The sequence below is a fragment of the Podarcis vaucheri genome (assembly GCF_965113315.1).
Source record: "Podarcis vaucheri genome assembly, chromosome: 9".
Classification (NCBI taxonomy): Eukaryota; Metazoa; Chordata; class Lepidosauria; order Squamata; family Lacertidae; genus Podarcis; species Podarcis vaucheri.
In genome coordinates, this window is record NC_138767.1 from 6,439,000 (window position 1) to 6,464,458 (window position 25,459).

The 25,459-nt window shown below is 46.0% G+C and overlaps 1 protein-coding gene across 2 annotated transcripts in view; it reads right to left on the reverse strand.

The window, feature by feature from the left end:
• The window catches only part of PTPRA (protein tyrosine phosphatase receptor type A), a 148,370-nt gene that overhangs the window by 13,822 nt on the left and 109,089 nt on the right, over positions 1–25,459 (reverse strand). For both annotated transcript variants that reach the window (XM_082236403.1, XM_082236402.1), the window contains 11 exons: positions 23,425–23,445; positions 17,965–18,049; positions 15,739–15,812; positions 14,141–14,277; positions 10,130–10,220; positions 7,700–7,776; positions 5,392–5,428; positions 4,330–4,427; positions 4,074–4,193; positions 3,338–3,504; positions 1,335–1,470 (listed from right to left, as the gene is read on the reverse strand). In XM_082236403.1, the coding sequence (XP_082092529.1) occupies positions 1,335–1,470; positions 3,338–3,504; positions 4,074–4,193; positions 4,330–4,427; positions 5,392–5,428; positions 7,700–7,776; positions 10,130–10,220; positions 14,141–14,277; positions 15,739–15,812; positions 17,965–18,049; positions 23,425–23,445 (1,043 nt within the window). The remainder of the gene's footprint in view (positions 1–1,334; positions 1,471–3,337; positions 3,505–4,073; positions 4,194–4,329; positions 4,428–5,391; positions 5,429–7,699; positions 7,777–10,129; positions 10,221–14,140; positions 14,278–15,738; positions 15,813–17,964; positions 18,050–23,424; positions 23,446–25,459) is intronic.

Sequence of the window (25,459 nt, forward strand, 5' to 3'; positions counted from 1 at the left end):
AGCATTTGCCCTGAGAGGGTCGTGATGCTTTGCATGGAGTCAGGATGGTACACGCTCCAAGAAAGCATGTTGAAAACATTATCTCAAACTTTTCTGTCTCCCCTCCCACTTCCCCTGCCAACTTAACCCAGAGCAGCAGAAGGAAGATTGAGGGGCAGTGACTCCAGTTCCTTGGTTCACCTTCCCTTCCCTGCCAAAGAGCACTATCAGGACCTTATGCCCCAGTGTTTCCAACAGGAAAATGTGAGGCGAATGGTGGTGTTTTCCTGCCAGGTATGCTGGGCGTGTGGTTCCAGAGCTCTCCTTGCTGAGAATGGAAGCTCTGCTGATCAGCCACTCTGCTTCCCCCAAGTAAGTTCGGAATAGGCTTGCCAGAAGTCCAACAAAAAGGGGAAAAGAAGAAGAAACTTGCAGTTTGCTTGTGTGTGTGTGTCTGCGGTCAGCAATGAAAATCAGTCAAGAAGTTATCACTATTCCTTCGCAATGCTATGGTTGGCTATTTTAAGTTCACAAATGATATGCAATTGACGACTTTTTAAAACTTTGTTATGGTGCTACCTTTAAATTGAAGAGAAAGTTAGTTATGTAAATAGCTTCATAGCTTATGCTAAACAGTGGACAGAAAGGCAAACAGCATAGTAAGTTTTTATATGTGTTGGAAGCTGCCCAGAGTGGTGTATTTAATAAATAATAATAATAATAATAATAATAATAATAATAATAATAATAATAGTTGTTGTTTGGTTGAAACAGAACTGCAGCGGAGCAGAAGCAGCACTGGTTGTAATAAACAGCAGTTGTGACAGAAGTCGATGCCTTCTTACATTCCTAGTTATGAAGAGGAGGCAGCAGGTAGCAAATGGAATGAAGGTGCAATCCTGCATAGCAGGCAGAGGCATGAGAAGCAAACTATACTATGTCCTGGGAAGGCACAAACTAAGTTCCTTCTCAGCGGCAGACTGTGAAAGTGTGAATTTGAAGTGTTGGGACTCCCCTTTTCAATGCAGTCATGATCTTGGAGCCCTGGCAAAGCTGACTGACCTGCCTGTTAAGCAGGCAAAAGGCAGAAAAAAGACCAGAGAGAAAGGTTTGGAAAGAGAGGCTTTGTTATTCTTTGCAGGGGGGAGGAAGGAAATAATTCTCAGGGATTTGTCCTGCCTGAGTTCTGCTGAAACATTTGAGGAAAAGCTCAGGGTCACATGATTAAGTCTGCTTACCTGCTCATTTACACACAGTAGCCGGTTATATTTTGGGTTCTTTTGCAAACAATAAATGCAAAGGAGAGTATCTGGCCTACACAGCATGAAGCTTGCCCTGCAGGAGAAGAGACTTACATCGGTCTGTACCATCTGGCAGCGCTGCGCCCGGATGCGGCTGACGAACCCGTAAACGTCCACCTTTCTCTCAGTGAGCATCATGTCCAGCATGGCATCAATGACAATGAAAGTTCCCGTTCGTCCCACACCAGCGCTGGGGGAGGGGGTGGAGAAGAAAAAAAAGGTCTCCTTTGAGAATTCAGCCCCGGCAGGCGGTTTCTGCCAAGCAACTCACATAAGCCAGATCACAGCACACAAGTGACAGGCAGAGAAGATGATTCATTAAAGAACAAAGAAGCTCAGGGGCCTAACATCTGTCTGCTTAGCCACCCTTGATGAGCAGTACATGCAGGGGATTCCCTGTGGGAGGAGATTCGGAAATGGTAGACGTGCCTTCTGACAGCTTGGTTGTGCCCACTGTTGGATAGCTCAGTTGGTTAGAGCGTGGTGCTGATAACGCCAAGGTTGCAGGTTCAACCCCCGTAAGGGACAGCTGCATATTTCTGCATTCTTACATGATTCCCAAATCATTCCTAGATTATCCTCAGGGCCCCTTCCAACTCCACAATTCTATGATAAACAAAAAGGGCAGTTCCCTGATCCTACTATCTCCATCTAAAACCACAAGTCAAAAGGCTTGAACTATCAGAATTTTGTGGGGCTAATGGTGGACTGGGAAAGTGCATTTCTTGATCTAGGTGGTTCCCCTGCCAGGTAAGTATCTGCTTGTACTCTTGACAACTACCCTGAACATCACTTGTCAGAAGGATGGGACATGGGTTTAAATCAGTGACTAATAAGTTAAAAGTATTTTACATTTCTATTGGATCAGGACTCTCCTGTTTGGTGCATGAGCTTTTTCAGGGTCTGAATAGTGTGAAAGATTATGTGTCATTGGGGGGCAGGGGGAAGTGTGTGTGTCTCTGTATGAACTTATTTTTCTGGTTATTTTGTTAATATTGCTTCATAGCAGTGCTTTTTTTCCTAGGGGTGCTCAAGCGTATGCAATATTGGCACATTTTGTTCTAGAAGAAAAGTTGTAATTGTGATATTTCACTTCTTTTTAGTTGCTGGTTTGCTAATAGTGTTTTGTAGATGGTAATTGTTTTACTGGTTATTTTCTAATTATATTTTATGAATTATGCTGTACTTGTGATGTTCAAATATATTGTTGTTCTTTACTGTTTGTAAGCCACTCTGAGAAATGTTTGAATGGAAAGCAGTATGGAAATATAATAAATCAATACCCATATAAAAAAGAAAATAAAGTAAATTTATTAATGCTCGTGTTAGGGAAGGTTTAGTACCTCTGGTGGAGAACACATCATGCACCTTATGGGATAGTTTGTCCATCTTCATATGATTACCGTATTTTGCTCTATAAGACTCACTTTTTCCCTCCTAAAAAGTAAGGGGAAATGTGTGTGCGTCTTATGGTGCCAATGCAGGCTGTGCATCTATCACAGAAGCCAGAACAGCAAGAGGGATTGCTGCTTTCACTTTCAGCAAGAGGGATTGCTGCTTTTTCTTGTTTTCCTCCTCCAAACTAGGTGCGTCTTGCGGTCTGGTGCGTCTTATAGAGTGAAAAATACGGTAACTCCTTTCCATTACATATCTGACGGGCTTTGTTTCCACTGGTTTTTTGGTGCCTATTGCAGATCCTCCCTTTTCTGCATGGCTTTTAAGTGGGAATCTTTATTCCAGTTCAAAAGCATGTCAAGGTGCAAGTAGATAAATAGGTACCACTCTGGCGGGAAAGTAAACGGTGTTTCCGTGAGCTGCTCTGGTTCGCCAGAAGCGGCTTAGTCATTCTGGCCACATGACCCGGAAGCTGTCTGCGGACAAATGCCAGCTCCCTTGGCCAATAAAGCAAGATAGGCGCTGCAACCCCAGAATTGTCCACGACTGGACTTAATGGTCAGGGATACCTTTACCTTTTACCTTTAAACAGAAGGAAGGAAGGAAGGAAGGAAGGAAGGGAGGGAGGAAGGGAGGGAGGGACTGATAAGCTCCAGACTTACCTGCAGTGTACAACAATAGCCCCTGCATACTGGGGGTTACATGTCTTCACCTTCTTCAGGAACTTCAGCATCCCAATGGGAGTGAAAGGGACCCCGAAGTCAGGCCAGCTGGTGAAGTGGAATTGCGTCACCAGGCGCTGAGGCTTCTTATTGGTGACATCGCCTACCTGGGTGGAAGGGTGGGAAAACAGATTGGACATATTGGTTAACTGTCAGGCATCTAGAGTCACGCCAAGCTCTCCGAATCCCTTCCTTTCATCACCTGTAAAAGCCTACTGTAGAGATCAGAAATGACAGGTTAGACTAAGGGAGAGGGGAGTGTGGCGAGCTCCCTTCTCTTCCATGCCCAAAACTGATAAAGGTTGCCTGCTCTCTGCTGAGCAAGCAAATTCTCCATCATAATCTGGCACCAGGCACACCAACTATGCCTATGCCTACATCTCTCCAAGGCTGGTCCACTTTTGCTTGGGCTATGCCACTTCAGTATTTGGGGTGGGGGAGAAGAGATGTACAACAACAACAAAACAAAACAAAACAAAACAACAACAACAACAACAACACTCTTCATACAAAAAGAACAATACCATCCATAAAGAACAATAACATCCATACGGAAGAGAACTTAGATGATGGTTTCTCACCTGATCCCGCCAACCCTACTGATCTCCAGCTGCAGCATTCTGGAATCAACAGACTTACATAAAAAGGGAGTAGAGAGGGGATCAAAATGAGATACCTGCTGAATGCAGAATTTCCGCACCGTGTAGTCAACTAAGACCGTCACATCTTCCACGGACACTCGGATATTTCCGTACGTCCAGCAGCCCTGATCTGGCCAGTACTGAGCACATTTGCACTGGAGAGAAATACACATTTGTTAAGAAAACACGGACCAGCATTTTGAAATTATTAATTACCTGCCCTTCACATAAACATTTTGCTTTTACGCGGCTCTCGTTTCACTTGCCACAGAGCCTCCGACAGCCACTTGCCTCTTTCCTCTCTTTCAGGTTGGTCACCATGACAATTGTTGCTGTGTTTTGCTCCCAAATCATCCTCCAGAAGTCGTTCACAGTTTCTTCTTTTGGTCCTAAACAGACCGAAGGGAAAAGAAAAAGTGGTACAGGAAGGTACTTGCAGGTGGGTGGGAGCAGGGCGTGTTTGTTTAACAAGACCTTTAAGTGGTATAATAATTCTTCCATATTGTCAGGGCTCTGTCAAGGAATAACGATCCCTCCCTCGGTGGCAATCAAAAGGCAGATAACCAATAGGAATTCTTACCACGTAATTTATTCAGTATTCACAGAGAGCGACAAAGGAACGCTGTCTCTATAATGGCGGCGTTGCTCCAGGTCAAGTCCCACCCCTTCAGTCCCCCTTAATCTACGTCACCCCTGTGGAGGCTGGTCAGTGCCTTCTGCCTCTGAGATTTGTGTTCTGCTACTTGCACAGCCCATCTACTGTACTTTTCCGTCTATAAGATGCCCCCATGTATAAGACTGGACCTAATGGTCAGGGGTCCCTTTACCTTTTTATCTGTTGTTATGCAACTGAATTCCTGCCTTTTGCCACGGGGTGGCAGCAAAGAGGCACTCGCTCGTCCAACTAAGAATCCACTAGCTACCCTTTCAAACAGCACAGCCTTCCCAGCACCTGACTCTTTCCATCTTTCCAATTCCAGAATACACCTGACTTCTGGAAAACAGGAGTCCATTTTGACAATATGGTGGGGGGCCAAATCTTCATGGGCGAAACCCTAGTGGTTGACCCACATGAGCTGTAGATTAAGTTGTAGCTTTCCCGGCACCAGAAGAGATGGGTTGATGTTTACATGATTTAATCGTTGCAATTTCCCACTGTGCCCATGATTGATTTGATGAGGGCAATATTCCCCTGGGCATCCTTCCTAAGGCTGGCTGCCAGAGCGGCACGGGAACCAACTTGGAAACTCAGAAGAATGTTAACGCACTGCAAATATTTTTTGCTCAGCATAAAGCCTCCCAGCCATTTGTCATCTCGGAACAGAAATCCAAAGGAAAGCAAGTGTGACTTACCTTGGGCTGCAATGAACTTGTTCTTCTCTTGGTACCCCTGCCAAAAGAAAAGAAAACAAGAGAAAGAGGGAGCTTATTTGTGCCTCTGGCATGCGAGTCAACTTCCAAGTATTCCGAAACATTGGCACCTTCTCAGGCACCACACAGAGTGAGCTCTTTACCTTGCCAATTTTGTATTGTACATAAGCTGTATGAGGGCCAATGAGAGGGGTAAGAGCAGTTGGGGGTGTTACATCAGCACCAAAAAGCATCTGTTTTTCGTGTTTTTGGTGTGGTGCCTGAAGGGGAAGAATACTCATCACTACCAGGGGAAAAGATGTACAGTACGTAGCGCAGTCACACAGACAGAGCTCTCTCTCCCTTGGAACATTTTACTGGAAACACAAAAAAGTGGATGTGTTGATCCTGGTGGCAGACAGAAGCATGTTGGATATCTAAACACAGTGGACCTGATTCTCACCCCACCCCTCACAAAAAAAAACACCCCTTGAACACAGAACAATTTATGTGTGGTGATCTGGTTAATGCAAAGTAAAGGTAAAGGAAAAGGTAAAGGTAAGGAGCCCTGGACGGTTAAGTCCAGTCAAAGGCGACTATGGGGTTACGGTGCTCATCTCACTTTCAGGCCAAGGGAGCCGGCATTTGCCTGCAGACATGTGGCTGGCATGACTAAACTGCTTCTGGCGCAATGGGACTCTGTGAAGGAAACCAGAGCACACGGAAACGCCGTTTACCTTTCCGCCGCAGTGGTACCTATTTATTTACTTGCACTGGTGTGCTTTTGAACTGCTAGGTTGGCAGGAACTGGGACAGAGCAATGGGAGCTCACCCCGTCGCAGGGATTCGAACTGCCAACCTTCTGATCAGCAAGCACTAGGCTCTATGGTTTAGACCACAGCGCCACCTGCGTCCCTGTGCTAATTTGTGCGTGCTACTGCTCTGGTTAATGCAAGATGGATGGTCCAACAATAAATGCCAGGCAATGATTCTGCTCCTGACTTTTCTGTCTTCTTGACAAGTGCAGTTGAGACTGCACAGGTTAGGGGTGCTTTGGGCATACAAAAGTAGAGGCGGGAGACGAGAGAGAGACAGAAAAGCAAGGCAGTGAAGTGGAGATTATGCATCTAGCAACACTGCAAAAACAAAACACTGCACCTCTTTAAGGAGCTGCTGTATGCAGAAACCACTAGCACATCTAGCTACACACTGCCTACTCTGATTGGTATATAACGGTTCTCCAAGATTCCCAGCCTCCTTATCTCTAATCTTTAACTACAGGTACCAGGGGATCAAACAGCGTGGCTCCTTCTGCAAGCAAACCATGTGCTCTCCCACTAAGCTATAACAGAAGGCAAAGCATCTGATGCGGGGATACAGCCAGGACTGTGATGACACCACAGCCTCCAAAAATCCACGTTCTGCACCAGGAAAATAGTCATCCCTCCAGGGGTGAACTGCACACCTCCATATTAGAATGCATCTTCAGTAGCACTCATTTAAAATAATTAAGGTTTTTTACAAAGTGGTTTGAGGGAGGTGGAAAACAGAAGGGCAGAGCTTGGGCAGGAAAACAAAACATACGCACTACAATAAAGTTTGCAGCCCACCAATGCCCCTTCCTGCTTCGGCCAAGCCACGTCCACCCTGTACCCAACGTCATCAGGCATGGTGAAGTTGTGGTTCTCTGCCAAAAGTGGGACTCGCAGGCATCTCCATTCAGCTGATTAGTGCGGCTTGCAAAGAGCTATGCCTTTGCCTGGGCGTTTGATTTTCAAACCATATGGGCAAAGGAAAAATGGGTTTCCTGATGTCATTTGTAATGTCAGATAATTGACAGGTGGGCAGCTGCACCCATCTGCCAAAACTGGCTTGCAGGGAGGGTGGGCAGGTAAGAATCTAGCCAGCTGGCTGGATCCAGTTCTCCACCCCTGTTCACAGCACTTGAAGGCTCCTTGCTTTGGAGACTTTTAGCTGGCAGTGGACAGGATCCACAAATCATAACTGCTGCACAACTGCCCTTTCGAGAAGGAAACCTGTGCAAGGTCAAGGGAAATGAATGGAAGCTGTGCGACAGCAATGCCAGGTGAATCTGACTTACTGTCTGTGCACTTTTCAAGCTATGGAGAACTAGAAACTTGGTGTCTGTAGGGAGCAGCACGAAGCAACCCAATTTTGCCTACACGACTGCAGCTGCACATGTCTGTAGATCACCTGCAACACTGCTATCAAGGCAAGCATGGGAGCTGGTTAGCATTCTCGTTAAAATAACGAAGTCTCATTCTGCTTCATTTCCCTTGCAGATACTTACATTAATAAAGGAGGCATTGATGTAATCAGAGTCTGGAACCCCTTCGAGAGGTGTCAGATGAACCCTGGAATGATCATCTAGGAATGAAGGTAAGAAGTGGCCCATTAAAAGAAAGAAGTGTCAGGGCGACATTTAAAATGTAGGGGCTTCAGAAAGGTTATATACGGCCAGAAGGAAGTGAAACCTTCAAGAGGAGAGCATTCAGGCTTCCCCTCAGCGCACAGGGAAGCTGGAGAAATGGCAACTCATTACAAACTTCGGCCCAAGTTTATTGTCAACACAGGATAAAACCTTAATGCAGTGGTTTTGAATTGTAGCGGGGGACAGAGGGTAAGAAGAAGCCAACTCTCCTGACCTGTGCACATTATATAACACATTTGCAGGAACCATGTAAGGGGAATAATAAAACATTTGCTTCACATTGCTTGTCTCACACCGCTGCCTCCAGTTGCATTCGTGCAGGGTTTCCCTAACTTGAATGTCCAGCTGTTTTTGCACTGCAATTCCCATCATCCCTGACCACTGGTCCTGCTAGCGAGGGATGATGGGAACTGTAGTCCAAAAACAACAGGAGACCCAAATTTGAGAAACACAGCTTTAGTGGAAAGATGCCAACTACCACATTTTCTGGGTGGGGTAGTAGGGAAGTGGGGGGCTGCAAGAAAAGGGGGGGAGATGTTCCTTTGCAATCCTTATGGCATGCAGCTTAAGAAAGAAGTGCTGTAGCTGTGCCAAAAGTATGCCTTGACTGATAATTTTTTGTTCAATTTTATATCCTGCCCTTCCGCTCAAAGGAGTGACATGTGCTTAGGGTGGATGGCGAAGAGGGGCAGAAAGATAAACGGTCCTCTTATCTCCAGGGAAAAATATTCCTCTCTCCAGGCCACCAAGTTTGGACATGACCGCAAGGGGGTAAGAAGTGCCAGGGCCTGGTATGAGTTTTTTGGGCGCTCACTGGACCAGGGAGAACTTGCCAAAGATAATTCTGGATTGGTCACAGGTGGGGCGGAGGCCGTAGCGGGGAGGCAGTCAACACAGGGCCTTCCAGGTGTCATTGGACTACAAATTGCACTATCCTGGGCCACTGGCTATGCTGGTGGAGGCTGATGGAAATTGAAACAACATCTGCCATAGGATGTGTGCAAGAAGCAGAGAGAGTTTCTACTGCAATCAAAGTTACTGCCCCACAGAATGAAACTTGGCTGGTTTTCATCTGATCGTTCCATCGCTACTTGGGCAGCTTGCTATTCCTGGTGGCGCAGCTGAAGGCGAATGTGTGGCTGCAAACAACACAGCTGCATTCCAGGTATTTCCCCATACTTCAATCACTGCTCTTCTGTGGTGTGTCCTTCCTTCCAGACCATGATTCCAGCGGCTTCTTGGTATGGAAGACATTGGACCACGAAAAGAGTTGCCTCTGGGACAGGGTCAGGGCTGAGAATGCTCAGCTTCTTGCAAGGGAACAGGCTTCAGCTGAGCAAGCCCCTCTTTCGTCTGCAAGTGACCTGGGTCCAGGGTGGGCCATCCATGTGGATCTACTAGCAACTGCTGGAGCTGCAGGAAGAGCAACAGGCTCTTTCCCTCAAACAAGTCCTTTGTTGTGTGGTGTGCTTTTTAATGAACATACTCTCGGAATAATGTTCTTTTGCCTCCAGCTTCCAAAACGAATGCGTTTTACCATATATGGCTATTGTTCTCATTCTTGTGTTACAGGAACTGCTTCTGCTGCTCTGCCTCTCCCCCTGGTTTGTGCCACCCCCTCTGTTATTCCCCTTGACACCCACAAGCAACACTTCTCCTAGGCAACCTCCCTCCCCTCTAATAACCGCTCCATCATTTTTGGCATAGCGAAAGAAACAGATGGAGAAAGGTTGACTGCCATCAGGCTAAAGCACTACTAGTTCAGCACCCTCATTTTATGGGTGTCTACCCACTGGGAAGCGCAGGCACCTCTATAAACAAGACAAACGTGGGGGCGGCATTTGGATCCCCCGGGTTCTTTTGAGCTTACTGCAATGAAACCAGGAGACAAGGCCACCTGCAGAAGAAGCGTTCTGTGTCACACTGCAACGTACAAGTAGCTGTTAGCTGTGTACGGCAAAGCAAGAGCTGTATATGGCTCTGCTGGGTCTCATCAGGCTCACTTGAGCCTCAGTTTGAAGCAAGCCTATGCTGGGCACAGGATGGATCGAGTCTCTTTTGCACAGACCCTTTATGTGGGTGGCAGGAGTAGCTGCATGCCATGGCTTTGGGTTATCAATCTCTGTGGTTTTGTTCCCCTCAGATGGTTTTCTCGCTCTTCCTTGTGAGAGATGACTAGACTGACTTTTTTCAAAGAGAATGTTTGGCTACAAAGGCGCAGGCAGTGTGCATCATTCCCTTTAACACCATGGTAGCCAACCACCCGAGAACATCCTGGGCAATACTTACAAGGCAAGATGTTTACGTATCGGTTCTTCTCCTTGTTTTCTTCCTTGGAGGCAGCTTCACAGGTGGCCTGGATAGGGCACGCCGGGAGAGCCTGGAGGATGGGGTATAAATAAGAAGACGCTGTACCTTCGTTGAACAAAAGGGAGCAATCCGCACCCAATACACAGCCTCTGTGGCTTTTTATTCTGATCCTCTGAAATGATCCTCTGAAAATTTAGAACAAGAGTTCTAAATTGGCGAAAAGCCTTCCAAGACCTGTTGTACATTGGAGAACAGGACCACACTGTCAGTGCACAATAACAGGGAGACTCAGAGGGAAAGAATTTGTCCCCACCCAAATCCTGGACTATGTCATTCTTGCAAAAAAAGCTGAAAAGGAAGGATGCCAACACAAAACTTTGCACTGCCTGGGATTGACCTAGTAAGGTAGTTGTTCGTATAGAGCTGGCTGGGGCTGATGGAGGTTGCAGTTCAAAACGTCTGCAGTCAACCAGGTTGGACAAAGTGCCTGAACTCCATAGAGTAATTGTTGAGCCATATTAGTGCTATTTAGCATGATACATAACAGTTTGTGCTCAACGGCATCAAAGGCCACTTTAAAATCTACAAAAGGTGCAAATCGTCCTTTGCTAAGAGATGCATAGTTGTATATTACATGCTTTGGCACAAAACAGTTGCCCGGAGTGGAGAACTCATTTCTGAATCAGCTTGTTTTCTCCTGAAAATGCTGTTCCTTATAGTCCAGGCCTCAGGTTTAGCTACAATATTAATCAGGCTAATTTGTTTGTAATAAGGAGAGGTTCAAACTCTCCCTCCCTCTCTCTCTTTAACAAGGTGGTGATAATTGTATTTTGATTCCTGTCGGTTGTTAGGTTGAAATAATAAAAAAGCTGGTACAATACTGGAAGCCAACAGTATTTTTCTTCTTAAAAACTTCACTGCAAATACCATTTTCCCCTTGGGCCTTGATATTTGGTAAATTTGATATAATATACTTCAAAGTGCTGGTATTGACCTATAAAGCCTGAAATGGCTCAGGACCACAATACCTCAAGGACCGTCTCTTTCCATATGAACCTACCCAGACCCTGAGATCATCTTCTGAGACCCTCCTTCGTGTGCCACCTCTTCCTCAAGAGGTCCAGAGGGTGGCAACACAAGAACAGGGCCTTCTCTGCAGTGGCTCCCCGTCTGTGGAATGCTCTCCCCAGGGAAGTTCACCTGGCACCTTCATTATACACCTTTAGGTGCCAGGCAAAAATGTTCCTTTTTAACCAAGGCCTCTAGTTGATCTGATTTATATCCTATGCCCTTTTAAAACGTGTGTTTTTTGGGGGGTGCTATTGGGTTGTTGCTTTTATTTTTATTATGTATTTTGTGGTTTTGTATCTTGATTTTGTTCTGTGAACCACCCTGAGACCCATAGCTGTCAACTTTTCCCTTTTCTTGCAAGGAATCCTATTTGGAATAAGGGAGTTTCCCTTTAAAAAAGGGAAACGTTGACAGCTATGCTGAGACCTCCAGGTATGGGGCGGTATATAAATTCATTTTTTTTTAAAAAAATTCACCGTTTCCTTGGTAATTGGTGGAATGGACAAAATGTCTGATGGTCCCATGTGTTAATTTTTGACCAGCATCAAGGCCTCCATGAAGAGTGATTTAACTTTATCTATAGAGGATCAAATGTGCTGCTTAGCCTTAGGAGGCATTTTATAGTGTAGTGATGGAGACACCTCATGTGAGCAGACTGCCTACAATTACAGTACAGATAAAGTGTTTAATGGGTTAATGAATGGGGGAATCACCCTTTCATTACAGGCTTTTAGCTAATCCTATCAACTCTTTGCAGACAGAATAAGAGAAGCAAGTAGTTACTTCATGCTATCTTGGCACACAAGATGGCAGCAAAGTCCCCTTCAGTAAAACCTCAGATTACATGAGCTAAATCGCTATGGACTGGCCCCGGTACAACCTTCTGAAAGAGGCAGATTTCCAAATAACAAGTAGCAAGTGAATTAGGGAAGTGAAAACTGGATAGAGGAAAAAACCTGTTTGGAGCAGCAAAAAGCGAGGAGGGGGAGATGAGCTGAACATGAAACTATGAAGAATAAAACCCTGCCTCCGCAAAGGTGAACAGATCCAGATCTCCAGTAGATCTTCACCCAAAGGATTGTTGTGCAGGGGTCAGAGTGTCAGTAGGGTGTTGTCCCCTGATCTATATGGGAATGATCTGAACCCATAAATATCCTTTGAAGCTTGGGAGGCACTGAAGATGTAACGCGATTCTTGGAGTGGGGAAGGACCTAGGTTCAAATCCTAGTTCGGACAAGAAATTCACAAGAGCATCTCAGCAGTCACTAATTCACGGCCTAAATTACTTTGCAAGTTGTTCTTGTTTCTCTTTTGGAGAGGGTGGGGCAACAATAGAATGGGGAAGATATAGGACATTTTTATGCTGAGAGGGCTGCCCAAAAGCACTTATTTATAATCACATCACTGAACCGAGCAATCCCAGCCAAGTAGTTACTTCTATCACTATTTAGAGACATCACCTTGCCGACAAAGGTCCGTATAGATAAAGAAGGCTGATCGCCGAAGAATGGATGCTTTTGAATTATGGTGCTGGAGGAGACTCTGGAGAGTCCCATGGACTGCAAGAAGATCAAACCTCTCCATTCTGAAGGAAATCAGCCCTGAGTGCTCACTGGAAGGTCAGATCCTGAAGCTGAGGCTCCAAGACTTTGGCCACCTCATGAGAAGAGAAGACTCCCTGGAAAAGACCCTGATGTTGGGAAAGATGGAGGACACAAGGAGGAGGGGACGACAGAGGACGAGATGGTTGGACAGTGTTCTTGAAGCTACCAGCATGAGTTTGACCAAACTGCGGGAGGCAGTGGAAGACAGGAGTGCCTGGCCTGCTCTGGTCCATGGGGTCACGAAGAGTCGGATATGACTAAACGACTAAACAACAACATACTTTGATCAAGCCTTGCCAGGTTGGAATTAAAGGCAACAGGTTGGGGAAGTCTGATAACTGCACACAGTGTCTTTCCTTCCCCTCTTTTGCACTTTCCCAGTGACAAAGATTGCAATGGACCCCAAAAGCAGGGGCCCTCTTAGCGTGACCTCACTCATAACCGTGCATTAGCAGCATCTCCTCATTTCCATAGCTACACTTTGCTGTGCATGTAACCAGCAGTGATTGAAGTGTGGCGATGACGTGGAAATCTTACTGGAGTCACAATCGGCCCTCAAATGCTACTCTGGTTTGAATCAATAATGCAGGGAACAGATTTTCTCCAGGAAAACAGGAAGAGGGCGTGAAGGAGACTGGACAAGGGCCCAAGTAAGGGCAGGGTCAAGTAAGGGCAAGCTAACAGCCCTGCTGATCTAGAAATATCTGATTGGGAGGCGGAGCATAGCAGAGAACCAGGGACTGAGCCTCAGACATTTGAGCACGAGGCAACACCCATTCCTGCCACCTCTTAGATTTTCAAATGCAAGCCAGAAACATAAAAGCATTACTCAGGTTTGTCCTGTACAATTGGTACAGGGGAGGTAAGTCTTTCAGAAAGGTAGAGAAGGGCATTTCACTGCTTTGTGTGCACCATCCGACTCTTGACTTCTGCAGTACAAGCAGTAACCTTAAGCACTTCTGTGCATCAAAACAAACAAAATTCTACAACCCACACTGCCACATTTCTAAATGGCTTTCAGAATCAGCTTAGCAGGAGCTGTTAACCTTCACCGGTAAACAACACGGTGACTGCAGTTATTCCCACTACGTCAAAACATGGCTAGCTTTCGAGCTCAACAGAGAAATGTTAGTTCCTTAACAGCTGGGGTCTAGGGAGCAGCAGCTTGGACTGGTCTGGGCTTGATTTCATACAACTGGCATTCAATTTCAGCAAACAATCCTTTTCTTTTCCTTTTTCTGCCCAGCCCCAGAACTCAGCAGGTATAAAAGGAGTGGGCTGAGAGGGAGGAAAAGCAAACTAGCAAAGGACTCACATTGAACTCTTCGCGGAAAAGTTTGTTGTCATCTGCCATTCGCCGGTTAATCTCCTCCTCCAGTTTATCCACAGGCAGTGGTGGGTACTTTCTGTTGGTGCTGGGAGATCTGGCAAGCAATGGCATGCTCTGGGGCTCTGCAACAGAAGAGGAGTCCGCTTGTTTTTGATGCACTAGGCAAGGGCACTCAAGAGACTACAACTTGGGTTACATGCACAGACAACCACACACACACACAAAACATTAGTTCCCAGAAATCCATCACACTCTAGCATCACACTCTAGCATGATCAACAACCCCTCCAGGTTGTGGCCATGCAGATAGGGATGGGGAAAGGTTAGCCCCCCCATCTCTCTGTCTTCCACAACTAAATTTCCTTACTTTCCGCCCACTCCCAAGGAAATGAATCACTCCAAGTGGGGGGAAAGTAGCAGTGCTGCGCCTGGGACAACCGAGAGCTCTGAACATCCCCGTGGAAATTGCTCAGGCACAGAGACACTCGTTCCATTTGCCTCACTGCCGAGGCGTTGTGCCGCTAGCTGGTAGAAGAATAAGAAGAGAAGACAGGGAGATGCAGCTGCTTCAACAAGTTGTATCAGACAGAACTCAGCATTCGCCCCCCCCCCAAAAAAAACAGAGCCATTTTCTGCAGTGGATTATTTTAGCAGCAAAAGCTCGACAATCTGCCACATCCTCGTTTAACTGCATAGAAATAGGGCAGCTAGCTGGTAGATGACCTGAGGCATGATGAAGAGCCAGGACATCATTCTTCATTCATGTGAAGGGAAAATTAATAATAATAATAATAATAATAATAATAATAATAATAATAATAATAATTTATTATTTATACCCTGCCCATCTGGCTGGGCCTCCCCAGCCACTCTGGGCGGCTTCCATAAAAACCAAAAATACACTAAAATATCACACGTTAAAAACTTCCCTGAACAGGGCTGCCTTTAAGATGTCTTCTGAATGTCAGGTAGTTGTTTATCGCTTTGACATCTGCTGGAAGGGCGTTCCACAGGGCGGGCGCCACTACCGCGAAGGCCCTCTGCCTGGTTCCCTGTAGCTTTGCTTCTCGCAATGAGGGAACCGCCAGAAGGCCCTCGGCGCTGGACCTCAGTGTCCGGGTAGAACGATGGGGGTGGAGACGCTCCTTCAGGTATACTGGACTGAGGCCATTTAGGGTTTAAAGGTCAGCACCAACACTTTGAATTGTGCTCAGAAACGTACTGGGAGCCAGTGTAGGTCTTTCAAGACGGTGTTATATGGTCTTGGTGGCCGCAACATTTAGGTGGAATTGGGGTGCTGCAACCCTGGCCAGGAGGGGGAGCTGAATGGCCGGGCCATGTTCTGGTGCTGGGGGGAAGTCAACTGGACTGGCATATGGGAGTTCCCACAATCCAACCACCAGTATGCAGTTGTAAGATCAGAAGGCAGCTGTGCAACTGATCCATCCAATCCCTTGGACACACTGTTGAGGTGACCTCCGGTGAGGACTATGACATTCCTCTCATATGGAAGGAAAAGGGTTGCCAGGACTGCCACACTGTGGTTCTAGCTTAAATTATGGGAGAAGAAAGCCCAGACTTACCCATGTCATCTGTCCGTCCATTAGACAAATGAAAGGAGTTGGAATGGCTCCCGGCTTGCTTGTATTTTTTGAACCTAGCAATGAAAATACATGGAAAATCAGCTGAGCCAGGTTCGTATCTGAGTTATCTAATATGCTATTGGGAGCAGGTCTTTCTACCTGCACAAGTGATCTTTTTCAGAGACTTAAATAGGACACTCTCCCGATGCCTGGCATAAGAAGATGAAGCAGGAGTTGTTTACCTTGAAAGGGTGGTTGATGTGAATGGACACAGAGAGTGCGGCTACTCACAAGGCTGCATTTGAGTGAGGAGAACTCTCAGTGTGGACACCCAAATTTTCAGAACCACTTTGCTTCTATATAGCATCTTGAACACTTCAGTGAACTTTGCATAACACAAGCACTGCAGGGGGTTGGATTAGATGAAACTAAAGTTGTCCCTTCCAACTCTATAATCCTATGATTCTAAGCATGCTCTGCTACTGTAACAGCTGCAACACTGATCTACAAATCAGGAAGCCCCAAGTCCAAGTCTTGCCTCTGACATTAACTCACCAGGTGGCCTTAGGCAAGTCACTCTTTCTCAGTCTCAGATCTGCAATATGGGGACAACAGTACAGGGGGCTAGGGCTGTTCTGATGATTACAAATCAGTGTATGTGAGGCACTCTGAACATCTGAAAGCACCAATTAAGTACCATTCACAGACAGGAGATGGGTGTGGAGAGTGAAGCCACCTAGCAAGCAATTTGAACCAAGGATTTCCTGCTCAAAGCTCACAACTATATCGCCTCCCCTGCCATGAATTCATAAAAATCATTTAACTAAAGGGGACAGAAACAAGTCAAGGAGACAGTATCCACAAATGATCACGAAAGGGGGAGGGAAGCAACAGCTGGAGAAGCTGAGAGGTCAGAGTGCCCACTCGTACACAGTAGGAAATCACAACAGAGATGAAATTACAGATCGAGAAGCTGCCTTCCTTCTCTCACATCCACACCCAAACAGTGTTTGCTGTCTCAAATGCAACACTGCATATCACCTTCTGTTTCAAACAGATGGTCTTGGATTCTGCCTTGGTCAGACCACACCGGGAATACTGTGTCCAGTTCTGGGTGCCACAATTTAAGAAGGATATTGACAAGCTAGAACGGGTGCAGAGGAGGGCAACCAAGATGATCAAGGGTCTGGAAACCAAACCTTGTGAGGAACAGTTGAGGGAGTTGGGTAGGTTTAACCTGGTAAAGAGGAGCCTGAGAGGAAATATGACCACCATCTTCAAATATCTAAAGTGCTGTCACTTGGAAGATGGAGCAAGCTTGTTTTCACCTGCCCCCGAAGCCAACTGAAGCACAGGTGCCAAAACATGTAAGCCAAATAGCCAAGCTTGTGGCTGATTTGCAGGCAGAATCGCTGGCTCAAGAAAGATGGCTGCTCTGGTGCAGGGCGGGGGCTGCTCAAGAAAGGAGAGGAACTGAATATCTGGCTGGAGCAGGTACTGTTGCTGCTGCCCCACAAGCTTGATTACTTCCCTTTGCCCTTTCCCAGGTGGGAAAGACGCAAGGCAGAATATGAGGAAGGCAGCGAGAGCTTTTTGCTTCATCCTCCTCTTTGCTCAATGAACCCTCCTCAGGTTCTTTCCACCCTGGATAGGAAGACAAGTAATGGCTGGGCAACCTGCCATTATGCATCAGGCCAATTACCCAATGTGAGGGGAGAAGGCATCAGCTGAGGAATCTGGAATCTGTGTAACTTAAGGGGCAGGTACCACACACCATCCCCAGAGGAGCTGCCTGTGGGCAAGAGAAGCAGTGCTTACTTGACCTCTTGCTATCGGCACAGATGTGCTTACGAGGGTGAAGAGGGGGAGAGAGGAGGCTGGTTTGGTGCAAAATGCACTGGCAGGAGTGCTGGATTGGCTCCATTGGCGGGTTTGCACAGCGCTGACCTCCCCACTGCATCTCCCTTCTCCCCAATCCAGTGAGCGCAGCAACACCAGAAACAGGAGGTCAGGTAACCACTACCCCTTCCATCCAACTGCTCCTGCACCTGCAGCAAAGGTTGCCTCGAGGATTGGGAGCAACTAGAGCCCATTTTTATTTTGTTTTAATGATGCTTCTCTATTTGAAATGAATTAAAGCTGGTCAAGGTGCAGCTCTAAGAGAAGTATGTCAAACCACAGGAGCCCAGCAAAAGGAAGTCAGGAGGTTTGCCAAGCATCACTTACCTTAACATATACAGGACAATAATAATAAATACTATGACTAGCAAGGAAGATAATGCCACCATTACGGCTATGATGGGTGTCTCATCTAGAGGGAGGGAAAAAAGAAAGAAATTTGTTTTAGAAACAGCAATACCAGGTATTTCAAAGGACATAAGGAAACAATTGGGAGTTCCTGATTATTTCCTTAAAAGTTAAAGTCACTTGATGTCATGATGGTATCAGGGAACTGATGGGTGGGAATCTCCATCATGCTGGCTCTTGGAGTGTGTGGGAGCTCAGGATACAGGCTTCCAGCCATGCCTTATTCCCCATCCCTGGCATAAAGTATCCCGTCAGATCTGGAATTCGGATTTCAAGCTAACCTTGGAAACCTGAACTGCATAAAGCCATGATCACAGAGCCATGTTAACCCAGTGCTTTTTTTTCTTTTTCAAAAAATGTTTAGGAGTACTCTCATTTTCCTACTCGTTTTGAAATACTGCCCCTCAATGAGGCCAAACCTAGATTCACAAAATGTTTAGGGGTATGCGTCCCCCTGTGTCCCCCCAGGAAAAAGCACTGTGTTAACCTATGTCTCATCATCCTTTGTACTGCCTGAAATGTCATGTTTTCAGTTCCTTCTCAACTGCAGCTGCAAATACGCAAGGGGCACACAAATTCCTACATGGCCAACTTAGATGCTAATTGCCTACTGATCCATGCACAAAGTAACACTTGACAAGGGAACTCAACATGGTAGGACAGAGACTTTTAAGACAATGCATTTATTTATGATTGCACTTGTATTCTGCACTTTCTTCAAGTACGTGGCTATTCTTTGCTTCAGCTCTTCACAACAACCCTGTGTGATAGGATAGGCTGAGAGATGAGTAACTGAGCCAGTAAACTTCATGGCTGTTTGAATCCAGGTCAAGCAATCTGTCCACGTTAAGTAATCCAAAAGAATGTTAGATGAGTCAAGGGGGGGGGGGAGAAGCTGGACAGATTTCAAGGAGTAAAGGAAAAGCAACCATCAAGAGTGTGACACTTTCCCCCCAGTAGAGAATAAGTTAGATGTACGGTTTGGTCTGATGCAGTCCAATGAGCTGCTGGAATTTGGAAGTGTGAACTGGCTGTGAGTTCATCTCTCCAAAGAGAATTCTTGTACAGCGAATTTAGATTCCAGGCAAGTCAAAATTACATGCTGACACACAACAATGGAAGGCTGTTTTGTGCATACCGTATTTTTCGCTCTATAAGACGCACCAGACCACAAGACGCACCTAGTTTTTGGAGGAGGAAAACAAGGAAAAAAATATTCTGAATCTCAGAAGCCAGAACAGCAAGAGGGATCGCTGCGAAGTGAAAGCAGCAATCCCTCTTGCTGTTCTGGCTTCTGTGATAGCTGCGCAGCCTGCATTCGCTCCATAAGACGCACACACATTTCCCCTTACTTTTTAGGAGGGGAAAAGTGAGTCTTATAGAGCAAAAAATACGGTACTTAAAGCATTTTGCAGCCCTGCTTTCCTACACGTTCTCTGAAAAGTAGGGGGGGCAGGCCCTAGGCAATTCTGTTGTTAGCTCACAGCAGGCAGAGCAGTCACACACTGAGCATTTTCTCCCATTCTTTGAAATACGCAACAGGTTTACAAATGAGCTGCAGCCTTGGCTGTTTGTGTCCTTGAGAGCTGCTGAGTTTGTCCTAGCAACTCCCGTACTGGAAAGAGGATTGAGAAATGACAGCAGGCAGAAAGCAATGGGTGAATCTGAAGAAAGCAGTTGAAAGCTCACCGTTCTGCTTCCTGGCTGTGGTTAACGCTTGCAGTGGAAAAAGCTCCAGCTCTGAGTCAGATGTGTCAAAGAGGGAAGGTGCAAACCCCAAAGACCAACATCTCCTTGCCAGATGCATCCCCTGGAAGTGCCACTGTAGGTCCTTACCTTCTCAACCGTCCTTCCCACTAACTGGCCAACCCCAGATGAAGTTACCACAAGGCCAGGAAAAGGAAGCAGCTTGCCCATAGCGCTCTCTCTCTCTCTCCCTCCCTCTCTCTCATTAGAGCAGCCTGAAGCACCAAAGGCAAATCACGCTACCCACCTATTCTCTCTCGTTCTCCCCAACCCCTAAAGGTGAGGCTCCACATTCCCTGTTAGATGCAGGAGAGTATGACATGAACGAGTAAAGGATATTTGATGTGGAGAATCCAACTGCAACCCATAATTTCCTGTCCAGGTATATCTGCGCTCTCTCTATTCTTTCTCTCCACCACTGTGAAAATGCTCTTTATACATAAGAGCTTATCTTGGTCACAAAAAGATGAGAGTTCTCTCTCTCTCTCTCTCTCTCTCTCTCACACACACACACACACACACACACACGGATTTATGCAGCATATCATATTTGTGGAGTCAGTGTTGTGTTTGACTAGGACCTGGGAGACCAGGGTTCAAATTCCCACTTGGCCATGAAGCTCACTGAATGACTTGGGGCCAGTCACTGTCTCTTAGCCTAACCTACCTCAAAGGGGTGTTGTAAGCATAATATGAGGAGGGAGAGAACCATGTATGAAACCTGAGCTCCTGGGAGAAAAGGTGGAATATAAACAAACACATATATAATTTTGGGTGCTTGCGAACCCAAAGAACATGTGTCTAGTAAGGATTTAAGAACATGTGTCTAGTAAGAAAATGACAAATACATCTTACTTTATTAACCCCACATCCCAAAAGGTGGGAGCTTTCTTAAATATGCCATTACCAATACATACCAGTCTGAAATTAAGAAGGTGTGAAGATACAATTTTGTGATTGTGTGTTAAGAGGGCAAAATGTTTTTACCCTGGACTGAAAGTGAAAAATTGAACAAACTGGTAAATTTCTTATTTGAGGTCTCTACATAAGGACTGGTGAGAACAGCAGGCTGGTTCAGAAAATGTAAACTTGGACGCAAGTGCAAGTTTTCTGTATATCCCCTCCACACATGCATGACTTTGGCATGGGTGGAAACTTCCTCAGTAGGAAATATTCCAGTACTGAATGACAGATGGCAGAAATAATATTCAGCTTTATATTCTCCAGGCAGGATGCCAAAGCTAGCACAAGTATGTGAACAGCATGGCGGGGTGGGGAGCAGAGGTATTGCCCCATGCTCTGGAAATGGACACAATATAAAGGGCTGCAACCATAAGCCAACATCATACACCTGTGAAGACTGTGGATTTTGTTTTATTCGTCCCTCCCATGAGGAAGAGACATTCTCAGCTCTCCAAATATCAGCTGTGCCTGAAATCTACTTTGTGAGTTCACCCAGAAAGAATAATACACCTGAGCGCCTGTTGTTATACAATGAAGAGTTTAACGCTGCCCAAAAGACAGCAACAGACTTTTCAATACAAGGATGGATCCTGAAAGGCTGGAAAGACCAACCGACTACCTGTGCAATTAGGTAAGAAACTGCGCCAAACTAACTCCCCAACATTGCAATTAAGTCTACAAAATTTACCAGCCCACTGAAATAAATTGCTAGCCTGTTTGCGCCTCCCCTCAATCTTCCAGCTCGTTGCAGCCTAAAAGAAACACAACTTTTGTGAGGCTACTTTGCTTGGTGGAGAGAGTCTTGCTTGCTAAGCTAACCATGCAGATGGCTCTTTATTTCCCCTCTGTTCAGGCCAGTTTCGTCCACCTCACTCCTGCCAAATGCAGGGAGTGTGGAAATGTAACTTTTGAGTCACTAGAAGCACCCTCGATGTAAAAGTGACTAACGTTATCTGACATGGAGGTGATCAGATGCACTCATGTTCATTTCTTGTAACTGGCCCTGGAGCTCGCTGTTTTTAAACTGAGCTGGCAAGGCGGGCGGAAGACGCTCTTGGAAGCTCCCTCCACCCTGGAGGTGAATGACATGATAACAACCAATGCAGCCAACGGACACATTGCCTGTTGCTTCCTCTGCAACGTTACTCAGCCGCAGACCACATTGCTGGGGTGGAGTGTGGGAACAGAGAAATGCACAACCAGGTGGGTTCCGTTTGGATATTTTGGTTGAAAAGGCTGCATTGATATTAGCAGTCTGTACAGGCCAGGCCAAAACCAACAGCAACCCATCGCTGTCATGCAGTCTGGTTTAAAAAACAGGAGGCAGTGAACTATCCTGCCTTGTTTATAGACTCCTTCATGCACGCACACACACACGCACACACAGAGAGAGAGAGAGAGAGAGAGAGAGAGAGAGAGAGAGTGTGTACTGGTGGGAGTTAGCAATTTCTTGCTGGCACTGCAAATAAAGGGGACTGATATGATGATGCGCATATCAGAATACACAAAGTGATGTTGCAGATACTATTATCGGAGTAGCACGCGTCAAAAGAGTTGTGCCTATGAATTCCCCTGCTGTGAGACAGAAGGTCGAACAGTTTCGGTGGTGCCTTGAAATAGAGAATCAGGGACAAGAAACGCAGACACGACTGAGCATCCAGCCTGTGAGAGGGATGTGTGCCTTGCCTTACATCTTGACAGAGTATAGGCTTGGAACGTTCCGCAGCGCTGGATAACAACCCATTGTATTGCTCCCATTTGCTCAGGGTTCCTGAAGTCTGGATGGGATTGCAAAAAAGGGGGGGGCGGGAACCTTCCTATCTTCACTACAGGATGGATATGAAGGACGTACCCAGAATGGGTGGAGAAACCTGACTGCTTACACCAGGAGTTGTCAACCTGGTCCCTACCGCCCACTAGTGGGCTTTTCAGGATTATAGGTGGGCGGTGGGGGGTTCTATGGCACAAACTGAATCCTCCTTCCATCAAGCACTGGTGGGCGGTAAGGAAATTTTGCCACCAAGAAAGATGCATTAGTGGGCAGTAGGTATAAAAAGGTTGACTACCCCTGGCTTACACAATATATACTGCAGGGCCATACCAAAGTAATTGCCCAACTGATACCGTTCTCTCTAGAGCTGAGTTAAGAACTTCAATAAGACTAAAATGAGCCAGAAAATGAAAAGAGGACTTCTATTGCCAAATCAAGCCAGTGTGGTCTAAGGCAGCCTTCCACAACCTGGTGCCCTCTTAGATGTTTGGGATACACCGCTGTGCTGGCTGAGGCTGATGGGAACTGTAGTCCAAAATACTCAGAGGGCAACAGACTAGGGAGGCTGATATAGTGGATCAGGTATTGTGGTTTTGATGCGGGAGACCTGGGTTCAAATCCCTGCTCTGTCATGAAACTTACTGGGTGATGCTTAGTGTGCCACTATTGTAAACTAAGCAACCTTGAATTGTTGTTGTGGGGATAAAAAGGGATGTCCTAACACTTGCAGTAATGAGTTCCTACAGAAAGTAGAAAGCTGCAACAGTCAAATAAGCCCTGGAATCGGAACGTTCACAAGAGATGCCATTTTGACACCTTAAATGAAATGCAATGTTCCATAGCGACGACAAAGACATACATTGTACAGGCAAAAAAGTTGTCTAAGGAGAATGCCTTACCTCGTCCGGTATCGCTATCACCTGCATAAATGAGAAAGCAACAGGTAAGAACATAAGGAGAGTCCTGCTTGTTTGAACCAAACCCTATCTAGCCCAGCAAACCTGGTACCCACATAGGCCAGCCAGAAGCCTACCCCAAAGCAAAACATAATCTCTCTCTTTTACTGCTGTTCAGGGCCCCACAACTTATTTTAGATCCCTTGCCTGTTGCTTCCTAGGAAGAAATTTGCCTTTTTTCCACAGCAACCACACATTGGGCCAGCTTTTTCATTGACATATCCACCACCATACTCTGAATATACTTTTCCTGGTCACTCACTGCCAGCTCTGATTCTATCAGTGTATATACAAGGCCCCCAAATAGGCATCACTTTATTGGCCATGCCCCACTCTGAAGATATTTGTTACAATATCCTTTTTGTTTTTATCCCCCTGAATTATTAGGTGTAATTTAGACCCTTGGTGAGCTCAACCCTAACTCTAGGTCAGGGGTCAGCAACCTTTTCAGCCGTGGGCCGGTCCACCGTCCCTCAGACCATGTGGTGGGCCGGACAATATTTTTTTGGGGGGTGGGGGAATGAACGAATTCCTATGCCCCACAAATAACTGAGAGGCATTTTAAATAAAAGGACACATTCTACTCATGTAAAAACAAGCTGATTCCTGGACCATCCGTGGGTCGGATTGAGAGGGCGATTGGGCCACATCTGGCCCACGGGCCTTAGGTTGCTGTAGGTCATCTATGAACAAACTCAAAAACAGTGGTCTCAGACAGATCCATAGGCTTCCCTACTTCTTATATCCCCCTCTCCCCCCATTGCAAGAGCTATCCGCTTATTCATATTGTTTTACTCCCTTTTCATTCACCAGTTACCAGCCCAGCTGCGAATATGGGCGTGCAGAGAAAAAGGGAGATAAACAGGCAACTTGGAGAATGGAGGATAGCACTACAATCTTCACCTTGTCAGATCCAGCAGGGCCAAGGGGATAAGGGTGGCACTTGGGGATAAAGCACCTCCTACCACTGGGTACGTTGCATTGGTGCAGTGTTGCCACTTGAGATGGGGAAGCAAATCCTCCAATATGGATATGGGTGCCAGTTAAAGGGATGTTCTATTAAATGGAGTGGGATTCAGCAAATGTTGGCCTGCAGCGGAGTGGACTTTAATGCCATTTATCCCCCCTGAAGAGCATTCACATAAAGCAGGACTTGGCTTGCAGGTGGCTGAAGTTAAAATTAGTATTAGCTTGATGGACTGAATGACCCATCTCATCTTCAAATGTAGCATCAACCTCCGGCACCTCTCTCTCCCTCTCCCCAAAATACATATACAGTGGTGCCCCGCAAGACGAATGCCTCGCAATACAAAAAACTCGCTAGACGAAAGTTTTTTCCGTTCGCGATTTGCCTCGCAAGACGAATTTCCCCTATGGGCTTGCTTCGCAAGACGAAAACGTCTCGCGACTTTTTTTCTTTGACTAAAAACAAAGACATGTTTTGTTTATAAAGTTAATTTATTTTCCCTTAAATTTTTGAACTCTTTACAGTATGTGTGATTTTAAAGAGCAGTTAATAAACTGTTGTTGTACCAAATTTGGCTTTGTTTGGACTTTTTTTGACCATAGGAACGCATTAATTGATTTTCAATGCATTCCTATGGGATTTCGTGCTTCGCAAGACGAAAAATTCGCTAGACGACAAAAATTGCGGAACGAATTAATTTCGTCTTGCGGGGCACCACTGTAGCAAAAAATGTAAAAGTCTACCGTTCCCTTTAGTTTACTTCCATTCACCTGAAGTGCCCTCCTACTCGCCAGCCAGATCAATGAGAAAAGCTGTATGACACCTACTTGTGTTGACTTCCAATGTGTATTGTGCGAGCTGACCTCCCACCCTGCGGGAACCTTAATATAAGTTGTGATCCCACATGATTCTGCTTCTTCCCTTTCCTTTCAACTCCTTTCCCAACCTACGAAGAATACTGACACTGGGTCTCTTCTGTTTGTCTTGCTTATTATCTTCTGAGAAGCTCAG